This window comes from Bombus fervidus, chromosome 3, assembly GCF_041682495.2.
Source record: "Bombus fervidus isolate BK054 chromosome 3, iyBomFerv1, whole genome shotgun sequence".
In the NCBI taxonomy this organism is placed as follows: domain Eukaryota; kingdom Metazoa; phylum Arthropoda; class Insecta; order Hymenoptera; family Apidae; genus Bombus; species Bombus fervidus.
Window position 1 is genome coordinate 8,511,890 of NC_091519.1, and position 12,522 is coordinate 8,524,411.

The window sequence follows — 12,522 nt, forward strand, 5'->3', positions numbered from 1 at the left end:
AATCTGACGAAATAAAAATTGAATTTCTTAAGCGCGTTACACGTTACACGTCATGAACATGAAAAGTAAATTTATTTACTTATAAATATACATGTAAGTAGGTATATGTATAAAGATGATTTGATAAGAACCAGACTCTTTTAATTAAATTATTTTTGCATTATCTTCGATAAATTGTGCAAATTCTTACTCAAAATTCCACGCGATATTCTACTAGAAATATTTTTCCTAATTAATTTAATTACAAACTACTGCATTCAAAGTCTACTCGTGCAATTCCTCTTCAAATTAGCTACATATTATAATATTCCACTCTAAAGTCCGTAAAAATACTATTAAATAGAGTTATTAATACGCTTCCTTACAAAACACTTCGGTTATTTAACGTACACTGCCAGTCATAAATGTTAGGACATCTGCTTACTTTCAGGGGCTTTCATTCTCTAGGTAGTTTGATATAAATCTATTATTTCATCCGCATTATACACATCTTATAATTAGACTGAAGATATTTATTTGTAGATGCAATTTCATAAACTTTTATAAACTATAAATATTTCTGTATAACTAGAAAAATGCAATTCATACAGAGATTTAGATATTTGTTCCTCCCACTAAATATCATATTGAACGTTTCACTTTGAATATTTTATATGTTTTTACGCTTTATGAGCATTATGTACATTTTTACACTTTTTCTACATACATAAATATTTGCAGTTTACGTAAGTTCCACGCAACGTTTATGTGTAAAAGTTCCAGTTTTACATAAAGTTTCATGTAAAATACCAATTAAAGTTTTCACTACAAAAAATTAGAGTCTTCCGAATGTAATCAACAGGTGTCTCAATATTTACAGTCAACAGTGTATAAGACATATAACAGTCAATATTTTAGTATCTCAACTTTAACATTTACATTCCTTCCCTAATCTATCCAAACAATCTACATACCTACTCGTTCAATATTTCATAAAGATACCACAAAAATACAAAAAAAAAGTCTATATAAAGCCTCTGAATTTACATCACTCTCCCTATTAACGGAAAATCGCTTGCACACAACACACTCGAGGTGTTCCACGTCACCAGCACGTCGATTTTCACGGTGGAAAAATAAGAGAGCCGGCGACGAACCTGACGAAACAACAAAGCACGCGCGAAACACGCGTCGTCGTTAGCGGCGGAAGCGCGCCAGCAGATCTTAACTATTCAATGAACGTTCGTCCATTCACCGTGTCGGCTCGTGACGCGATGTTTTCCGTTCTGCGCGAAACAATCGCGCGGGCGAAAAGCTCGCCTCGCGAGCCAAACCAACCACCGATGCACGAGCTTTCCATGCACGAGACAAAGCTGAGCTTGGTTCGTAACCACTTCTCCAGCTGCTCGTCGCCGGTAACCTAATAACGATAATCGATTAACGAAGCATCGCCACTCAACCATTCTGGGTAGCTTCGTGACTAAGGTTTACCTGTTTAGAGAGGCATCCAGTTTTTATGATATACCGATGAAACTCTTCAACGTGATATTACGTTATAGAAACATGGATGGTGCAGCTTCGTGTGCTTATACAGGATGTCACAAAATGTATGTTAATACCACTAGATATTTCTAGCGTAAAATCAATCGTTTGTAAGTCGAAGGATAAACTTCAACCGGAATATTCGTATACAAACTGCTTTCGTTGCTTTAATGTCTAAAGTTATCTTTAAAAATATCCCCCCAACTCAAAAGAATATTTTTAGCTACTGCAATCCTGGACGTCGTACAGATGAATTTTCTCGACAAAGGGTAGCTTGATATTACAGGAAACTATGGTAATGGTAGGGTTTATGATAATTTGAGTGTAAGGATTTCTATGATTAGGAAATTCCAGAGTAAGCACTTCTATGCTGTATACCTTTACTTTCTTTGCTGAGTAGGTGCTTGAGCATTCGAACAATGTGATTTGAATAGTTTTGTAGAAAGTTTTTGAAATTTTAGGAGATTGTTAAAAGCTTTACAATTCCGGATTTAATCTATTTTCAATACCCATCACAATTTTTGAAGTATTCAATGGTCTGAAAAATCAAATCCTGTCGATGACTGTTTCTACATATCCTTAAACCTAGTTGCCCATGACGCAACGGAAAAGAATAGAATTACTGATATTCTTAGCTTTCCAAGACTCATGATTTTTCAGATTAAATCTGCGGATCTGCCAGTTGACTTTCTAAATCAAATTTTGACGTACTGTCCAATGTTTGCAATGATGAATTCGTTTGATTTGTTCATTGATGAACAGCTCGAGTATATTTACAAGTTCAGTGCGGCTCAGACAAAATTAAAAGAGTATTATCACGACGATCGAGAGTTTCCGTTGAAAATAATAATCGCGTCTTCTGCAAGAAACTGCGTTATGTTCAATTTCCTTGTTGGCGCTAGCACTTCAATTAACTGGAGAGTTCCGTCAATCGGATAACCCGAACTTTCCATTGATCCTATTGTTCTTCCTGTGAAATTGCATTAGTAGTATAAAGTACGGGTGCCGCAAAGCCCTAAGACCTTCTCAACAATTGTAATCGGATATGGGACTTAACAACAGCCGTGATGGCAACTTTTATTGAACAAGTATTTCGCAAGTTTCTATGGGGTTACTAGTACCAAGGCATTGCCTTGGTGCGTTTAAACGATACAACGTCTAAGTTTCCTTTCAGACGATACTGTTGCGGTAAATCGAATTTTCAACAACCGAATTACTCGAATTATTATTCGTACGTAAGATATGCTCGCTGATCTTGAAACAGTCCGCATTAAAGAGACGTAAGTGGAACGATTAACAATTTGATCGATCAGATGATATTTCAACGCGATCGAAATGTGCAGAAAAATGTCTAACTACTAAATAAATATTTCATGAATATATTAATTAAATAGTATATTAACAATTTTGTAGTTTTCGGATCATTTTCGCTCCAATATGATCCTATTTTGACAGGAAACTTTTCCTGTTTTGAAGAAAACAGGTATAGGTAGATAGATATAAATATTATAACAATTTAAGTTCGTGAAGATCAATGCTTAAAATAAAAAATTAAATCAAACGGAATCTATTCTTTTACATATCACGAGCATATGTATTAAATCGTTAGCACACGAAATTTCTCCTTTCGATTCTATATCAGAGGTTTGTTTTTCTCAGATTTGCGAATATTTTTTAGTGAAACAGCTTACATAGAAAATGATAAAAAATTAGAAAACTGTGAGATGGTTAAAGAAGCTTAATTTGAAAATTAATTCCAATTAAGCTTAATATTCTATTTAAAAAATATTTGTATAATTACGATTAGTTGCTTCGTAGATTTTACTTTCAGATACGTAGTTTATGTCTTCGAATACATTTGAACATCTAAAAACAAGTGTTGTTTTACAAATAGATACTACAATTTGCTAATTTCGCCCATGAGTTCGTGCAACTTGCTGATAATTACCGAAACTAATTACATGTGGCCGTTATCAGGAAGGCACGTCGAGGAGAGGGTTTAGTTATCGGCCGGACGAGCGTAGATGATAATGGAGTGCGTGTGCCTAAGTAGAAAATTACACTAATTTGGTAACGATAATGGTATCTAATGAGATTTGGCATTAATTTACGGAACGATACTAAACAACCAAGTTGTATCGAGATAAGGTATTTAACCATTAATATGATAAGAGTTTATTAACTACCGATTACGTTAACCTGTTAATAATTTGCGGAATAATCACGAGAATTGAAAATGTCGATTATATTGTATGTATGTGTATGTATATGAAGAATACGTTCCGTGTGTGAGTAGTGTCAACTTTGAACATAACTACGTATTTCATTATCACCTCTATATTTTATGTTTCACATACTTTGAATTTTTTAAACGGTTAAAATTTTTCTTTCTCCTTTTCCCAATACGGTGCAATTATTTCCTGATACAATAGATATTTCTTAATATAAAATTATCTTAGAAATTGTTTTATAAACGATAAGAGTCGTATGATTTTCAAGGTTCTACGCATCCTTCATATTTTAATCCCAAGAAAATATATCTTCAAGCACACATACTAAGAGAAGATTATTCTTCGATAATGATATCAAATTATAATATCAATCATAAAATTTCAATACCAGGTACATTACTGATCCTCTAAATATACCCGAATAAACAAATATAAAAAATTACCAAACAACAAATGTAAATTATTAGCAGAATTTTTTCTCTGGAAAGGAGCACAATGACTTCATCTTTTTTTTCTCGAAACAACGCTTCGTTCATCGAACTATTTTCCGATGAAACACAATACCCTGAAATGTAAGCGAACAATAAGTAAACACATTTGTGAAACATTTTACACGTTTCATCTAGAAATCTCAACTGTTTTCATATAAACGCGCAACGAAGAACGAATCAACAGCTTCCACGTCGCCCCTTCGAGATTGCTTTTTTCATTAGCAGTATTCGTCATCCTCGATGCGTTTTCAAATGCGAATTAACAACTTCTTTGTTACGGAACAAACAGATCACTATGTCATGGTGCATGAGATTCTCGGTGGTATATAAGAGCGGATCAGACCATCGCGAATCAGACAAAGACTCGACTCCGATTTCGTCTGAGCTTGTTTTCCAAACCAGTAACATGAAGAAAGGTGTGCTACTCTTCTGGATCATCTGTTTGGCGATTGTAATCGTCGACGCGAGACCGTTTCCTCAACAAGAAAGTTGTGAGTTCAAGCTGAAACTGTAATGATTAATTATTTATTATTTATATATTGTTAAATATTAAATCAAATTCTGGCGCGTGGCTGACTGAAAATTGTAGCAGTGTAATTTCGAGTGTCTCAAAATTTTAAGAATTTGCAACTAATCGCGTACTTCAAGACCTGAAGATGTCATTTCTTTAGTTCCATAATTTAAGAGTGCTCGTAGAAAACACTACACGTGCGACAATTGAAAAATTTCCATTCTTTATTAGAGAGATGAGAATACCGCAGTATGGAATTTCAATGGAATTTCTTTTTCCAAATAGTTATTAATAGTAGTAGAATATGGTGTCACAACCTCGCCTCTATAGAGAAAAATATAAGCACTCGCAAAAATTAATTGATTGTTTCTTGGCTGTTGTCTATGCCATCTGTCTAAATCAATGGAACATTAAGTTTTCCTTATAGCTAAGTGCTGGCGAATACAGGATTTTCCACAGATACATTTCTTCTTTTCGTGAATTTGGACTACATTAACGTATAAGCTTTCTTCTTCTCCTGAAAAGCTTGTTTCTTGGCACTTGCTGTGTTCTTTACGTTATTCAAGTTATTTAGACTATAAACTTATTTTCTCCCGCGATACGTTTTCATAAACTAAAAACATATAATGAAGTTTTTGATAACAAATAAACGTAAAACATCATTTTCTGGAAAATAACAGTGAATGCTTGTGAACATTGTAAAATAACGGTAAAATGTTAATAATTTAATTTCTCCCTTCGACGTGCAGATGATGACGAAGTACTTGTACCGAAAGATACCATACGTTATCCAAACATATTTTGGTTGGGCAGGCCCTTTTATGACCAAGACGATTATTATGGTGATAATACCGATAGGAAACCATCTACTCTATCGTATGCTAATGTGGGGTAAGTTAACAAGATTTTGTTGTTAATTAAGGACTGCGGTAGAAACTACATTGATCGAATGTAAAAATTGAAAAATATAGAAAAGCGAGATATTAGGAACATTATTGAAAACGTAAAATTAGAAACATCGAATAAATAAATTGTAATCAATTATTCTTTTTCCTAGAAATCAATCAAGTTATATTTATAGGAGTTTAATTAATTTTATTTATTAAGCAACTGCGTTAAATTGACAATTAATGTTTTTTTGGCGAACGTACATATATGAAATGTTACTCACGATACGATATACCTGTACATATATTATTTAATTTTATAGAAAAAATAATAAAACATCGTAGGATAACGTATATGTAATATTTTTAATTAAAATGTTTCTTGTTGCAGAGCTGGATGGGGCCGCTAAAAATCTTCCGATCGATTCGATCTCTTCTTCGAATCAGTTGTAATCGCCGCATGATAACGTAGAATGCATCATAAATTTATATTAATTTTCACGTTAAATTAATATCATAATTCGTAAATTACCGGGCTATCATCGAGAACGACGAAACTGTCACCGCAAATTAATAATAAGTCACTAATACGTACAGATAGTCTTGTTTAACAGAATTTTGTATTTTCGTATTGACCAATTAACATTTAATCGTTCAATTAATATTTCTCGCGCATCACGTGCTTCTGAATTGTACATCAAATAATACCAAACAAAACAGACATGAATCACTCTTTCGTAAATTAAACTACATTCGATGTTCAAGATTGATGGAAACCCATATAGTCCTTGGTTGAAAGATACGCAAAGCAATCGATCAAAAGAATCGTCGATCGCTAAATAGCAGGCAAATATTTACGTACGCTAGGCCACTGACAGCAATTCTATATAAGACATCAAGAGTACTCCGAAATATCGGTAGATTTATTTAGCGACGACAGAGGATACAATGAGCAATCCAATTTTAATCCCACCGCTACTAATTTTGTCGTCGAAACTATGTGTGGAATCCGTGATCTCATATCCAGCGATTATTATTTGTTTCGTAATACTAACAACATAGTGTTAAGTGTTTATTAAGTTAATAAGCATTATTAGCAATAAGCAAGTTATTAAGTTAATAAAATTGTTATATTTACGATACAAGGACGTTTAAAAAAAGTTTATAATTTAATATACGAAGAGCGCTTGAGAAGAACACGACTAGTCTATTTCTGTTAATTTCTTGATTTCGAACGACTCTTTAGATTTATAAATATATGTCGGCTTATCATTGGGATTAGGGTGTGTAATGAATCTTTCTTTGGATTAGACATTGTTATGCGAGAGCGAAGATATTTACTAGTACAATTATGATTATGATAGAATTTGACAAGTAACCGTGGTAATTAGATACTCGGGATGAGAATGGCAATGATCTTAGACTCGATAACGAATTCACGGTCAACGGGATGACGAATGCGATTTCTTCCACAGTCTAAGTCGAACTCAACTCACTGATCCACGATTCGGGTGTGACTCAACGTACTTGTCCACAGTACAAGTAAAACTTATCTGACTGAATGTCAGTTCAAGTGGAACTGCCCTTATATACTCCTCTCCGTACCTCTCTGTACCCCTCGGATCAATCTTTGTTTTTAAGCAGAGCTATTCAATTACTCCATACCTCTGTTGGATACACGTCCCACCCGTGACCGTGGCTACATTCAGCGACCCATTATGTCACTTCGAGCCTAAGCCCACTGTCATTAATCTCGGGCAGCCATACTCAGATTAAATCATAAACAACTATTTCTCAGTTTTATTATTTAAATGCAACTATGATAAAAAGTCTGAACTAAAGTATCGGGGACCTTCCCAAACATTCCAAAAGAAAGACCCCGATGTCCTTTCATCTCCAACAAATATATGTTTGCAAATTATTGAAAATAAATCGAGTACTGCAGAATCGAACAGAACCATGTCTAACAATTACTCGAAACATTAACCCTAAGGGAAGTTTATGAAAGCTCCCACAGTTTTTATCAATCGTAACCATAAAAGTCTTAAAACGCCTCTGTATAAGTCATTATAGCTGGAAAAAAATCTCGAAAAGAGCTACCGCGATAAAATACACTATGCAGAAGTCACAGAGATCATAACCCAGTACGTAAAAAGCTACCCTAAAGGTACTTTAGAGTCTAGAGTATCCTTAAAACTCATTTCGAGAAGGAGAGGCGATAAAAAGGTTAAGGCCCGTCTCTAAGGCTCCAAGTGGAGCGTAGTAGAGAAAAATTCGTCTCGATAATTCCAGAGCTCCTGAAATCCTGGTACAGTGGCCTGATGTATCGTTTCGATGCTTCATGGAACAAGCTGCACAAAAGAAGAGGCGATTACGTCGATTACCACGATTATGGCGACCCTATTCCGAATTCTTTGCCCGGCTCTCTGCATCTTACGTACGAGAGAGACTCGTTCCGTGCTCAAGGGAATCGGAACCGAGTGATGCAGAATTATGGCGACAGGTTTTCGCTGTTGGATTCAGACTGCAAGAGAAAACCCTACGGGAATTTGCAGAGTTGGAAAATTCAAGAGACGATCGTGAAGCGACATTCGATAAAGGAAATTGGCATCTTCTGAATTCGAGAATCAGTGATGTCTATTTGAATAATAGCAATTTAGATGATAGTAAATGATAGTAAGTTTTATTATCATATTCCTCGGATTTGAGGACTCTTGATTTTTTTTCTATAGAGTTAGTTGAATTGCACAAACACCATGATCGAAGAAACAATGTTCTAACGATATGAATAATTTCTATAAATAATTTCCCTTAGTTTCGTACATTTCCGACGAAGGAAACCATAAAACCATGTAACTATAATTTAGGCTAAGTTTCTTTCAAATTTTTAAATTTTGCGGAATACATAGTGATCCTATACTTTCGGAACTTTGATAATACATAGCTATCCGTGGATCGTGTTGCTTCATACTAATGTGCTTGGAAACGTATTTTGTTAAGAAACTGAGGAGAGCAAAAATTTATCTAAAATATGTTTTAATCGTAGCTGCCTTTAATGATGGAATATGATATTTATTCAAGCATAACATATTGTATAATATAGTTATTGTTCATTAGTAAACAGATTATTGATTCCATCAACTGAACAATGCTCATCATTATCGACGGTTCTCCGACAATATTCATGAATTTGCCTAGAGTGAATTAATTAGTGATCAACGTCGTTTGAGAGGCTGGAATATTGAATTCATCTTGTCCGAGCGTAGTATACGTTATCGTATTATTACGTTTATTATTATTCGTATGTTTTACGTACGTGTATCTTCGTAAGTGTAAGAACGTATTTTTCAAACAATTGTAGAATTTGTTTTAACAAAATACAATTACTAATATGTATTATAAAAATATAATTAAAACTTTCGTCCTGCAAGAACATCATCATGGACCCAATGAAAACTCATATGAATTCAAACTACACTTCAGAAACATTCTCGTATTCCTCGTCATCTTTTTCAAACCGAAAATACATGTTAAAACCAGATCAACCATTCGTAATCACATTCTAAAAACAACAACACGTCTTCATAAATTCCAATATCCATTATTTATTTATTTATTCACCTTTACAACCTGCAGTTACAAGCTGCAGTTCAACTGTGAAGAAAAACCGTTTCTGTTTCTCGAAGAAACGAGATTCGCGCGACAATTGTGTGGAACGTGAGCCACAGACCAGACGCATAAACAAGCAGTGATAGTTGAAGGTTTAATGAAACCGAGCAGCCCTTTTAATCGGGCGCGCAGTAATTTCCAAGGAGGAAATCTTAACGAGCCTTTTGTCTGGTTGGCAAGGTAGATAGGCAAAGGAAAAGGAGAAGGAAGAGCAGGCAGGTTCTCAAGGGGCTCGTAGCTCGACGCCAGGTGAACCAGCTCGGGTCTCGCAGGTCCCGCAACTCGTCGACTCGGTAACGCACGCTCAAACGGCCGCTTCTCGTGAATATTTAACAGGTTGCTAAGAGGATGAGCTTTCTTGAAGAGGCTCGTCCATAAACGTGGAAACGGGATGCCGCGTAAACGAACGGCCCGGCCGCTTTTCCCTTTTAATCCCTTGCCTCTCATTCACGACACTGTGAGATTATAACTCCAGCCTCGACACGCGCGACCAGTTTTTGTCTCTTTCTTTCCTTTGCTCTTCGTTTCCTGGATCTGTTTCTCCGAGCGTCGAGAGTGTCACACTTTTCATCGTGTCGCACTCTCGTTCTCGTTTCGACGGAAACAACGCGCGCCACGTTGCTTTCGCTGCAATTCCAAACATTTGTGTCGATTCTTTCCTCGTATCATTAACGATTCGCTAACAGAGATAGAAATATCTTTTCCTTTTTTTTTTTTTTTCTTATCGAGGAAGATGTGAGCTTTTACGTAATGCTCTTTCTACGTCGTTCTCTCAGTTTCAATGTGTACCTTGCGGACATAGACGACTGTCACGGTTTGGGTTAGACATGGGTTACGTCACGTAATTTTGGAATATTTAGTTCGAATTTGTTACGAACGTGACATCTTTATTTTGACCCACTTTCGGATATAAACTAAGAATTGGATAACTTAAATCTAATTCAAACTGATACGGTTACCTGCGACCCAAAAATGCCAATTTAGAGTAAAGGAACCTACATCATCACTGGATAGGCGACAGATAAATAAAAGGATTTGAAAGTTATTATCTTAATCATTGTGGTCGAAAGTTGAGACAACTTATTCTATTTAACATTTTATATTTACCCTGATCATCCGTTTCTTTTCATATAGCGTTCGTTTGTGTTGGCATGAATTTTAAAACATTCCCCTCGATCGCTTAATTAAACGTCAAATATTTGTATCTGTTGCGTTTTATAGTTACTCAGGAAACAACCAGCATTTTCACAGAAGTATCGTGTCTTTATTCTCATTTTGCAGCGTTTCGCTAATATCACTCATAAAGTAAATACGTTGTACAGGAAAAAGGAACAGAATGAAAATTAATAATGGAACACTCGGATGTGGGAACGCCATTTTCACGTCAATTTAATGGAAACTAATGTTTTGCATTCCCTCGCGCGGTGCGGATAATTCGTCAAATTCACACTTTTCATTTTCCATTTTAATTTCAACGAATAAAACTTTACGCTTTTTAATCTCATCTGTGAATGGAATTAGATACACATTGTACAAACTTTTCAATAAAAACTGTATTGCACTTATACAGTTACCTTTTATAAAAAGAAGTGCGTGTTATATAAATAGAATAAACGTGGTTCTATATTTTACCAGCTCTTTTCAATACAGAAAGGATATTATTATTTAGAAAATAATCTATAGAATGGTAATTATTAATGACCCATAACAAGAATCATTTATCCTATAATTTATATAACGCGTGTAAAAATAATGAGCGATATGTTCGTATCCAACACGGAACGTGATCAACATTTATAGCACGATTAAGCAAGGCAAATTTGCTCAAAAATTAAGCTGTTGTGTTACTCGATGCTGAATAATGAATATTCATCGACAATGAAACACGAGATATCTCATGATCCACCTGCAAGCAATAAGGTAGAAACACGAGATATCTCGTGATTCCTATGTAACGTGTTAACCATTCAACAAACGAGGGATTGGCGCCAAACATTGTTCTTCTCCCATTTTCAAACATTAGGTTTCAATATTTTTTGTCCACTTTTCAATTCTGTTCGATAATTATCTTTAATATCATCTTCTAGACAAGGAAAACCAAAATCATAGATTCCATTATCAATACAAATGTAAGCCATCAGTCTTTCTGAAAATTTGTAAATCTTAGACAGTTTATTTTTTTTTTTTTTTTAGAAATCATAAGATGTAGTTGATTATTTTGTTTCTCAACTGACTCATATAGGCAAACACACTTCAAAGTCATACTTCTAAAATATTTACTAATTAATTAAAATTACATTATAACGTGTCTCTATTACATTATAAGATCTCTTATTAAGTCAAATTTTTAAAACTGTTCGCAATAAAAATACAAATTTGGAGAAAATAAATGCAGGGCTAGAATTTTATTTGATTTGTCAACTAACCAATTTTTTCCACGGAAACAGTAACTTACAACGATAATAACTCATTATGATTAATTTCTTTTTCTAAGAAGAAATTATTACCGTGTTTTATATTTTTACAACGGAATAAAAACACGATATATAGGCCATGAAGAAAGACAAATGTATAGCAGCGAACCGCCTAATGCAACAACTCGACGATCCAGCGAAACCCTTCAATGTGTGTTTTGAATATTCAACGCACGGCTCGCGTACTGATTAAATGCAAATCGGATTAATCCTCTCTTCGGTTAGCCTCGCCGCCACGACACGAACCTGCTAATTTGCTGCTGCATCCGATGATGTGGAACCCCTAGCTTAAGATTCGTTTCGTTTCGTTCCTCCGCTAACTTCGTTTTTGTTACCATTAGTAAGAAAATCAGCTTGTGAAGATGTTTTGTTTTGTGATTCAAGGTGAAATAAGATTAATTATTGACTTCAATTTCCTACGGTGAAGTATTCTATAAAAACTGGAAAAAGAAAAAAGTAGCACCTTGATACTTCTGCTTACGACACATAAGGGCAGGTTGAAGCGACCAGTACGTGTAAGCACGTGAAACACGCGAGCATCGCCGATCGGTTCACTCTTCCACGGTTTTCTTAAGAAGCTTCTCTACAGATTTACAGAACATTATTTGTAGATAGTTGTTCATATTTCAACGACAGACGACAAATTTATAAATTCTTGGAAGAAATTAGATTGTTGAACAAAATAGTGGACCGCATTGCAATCGGAAAATAATTATGAAAAACACTAAAAAGGTATAA

At 34.8% G+C, this 12,522-nt stretch overlaps 2 protein-coding genes across 3 annotated transcripts in view; one reads left to right on the top strand and one right to left on the bottom strand.

The window, feature by feature from the left end:
- LOC139985593 (phosphatase and actin regulator 2) overlaps positions 1–12,522 on the bottom strand; it is a 389,376-nt gene that overhangs the window by 352,200 nt on the left and 24,654 nt on the right. The gene's annotated exons all lie outside the window — the stretch shown is intronic.
- Positions 4,524–6,718, top strand: LOC139985275 (uncharacterized). Its single transcript, XM_071999589.1, has 3 exons — positions 4,524–4,734; positions 5,504–5,645; positions 6,033–6,718. Exons 1-3 carry the CDS (start codon positions 4,539–4,541, stop codon positions 6,049–6,051), a joined length of 357 nt encoding a protein of 118 aa, XP_071855690.1. The 5' UTR covers positions 4,524–4,538; the 3' UTR covers positions 6,052–6,718.

What these genes read in the sequence shown, in the direction of transcription:
- LOC139985275 (XM_071999589.1), top strand. Translation starts at nt 4,539, where the DNA reads ATGTCATGGTGCATGAGATTCTCGGTGGTATATAAGAGCGGATCAGAC. An exon ending in GTTTCCTCAACAAGAAAGTT is followed by an intron (nt 4,735 to 5,503) that starts GTGAGTTCAAGC and finishes TTCGACGTGCAG; the next exon opens with ATGATGACGAAGTACTTGTA.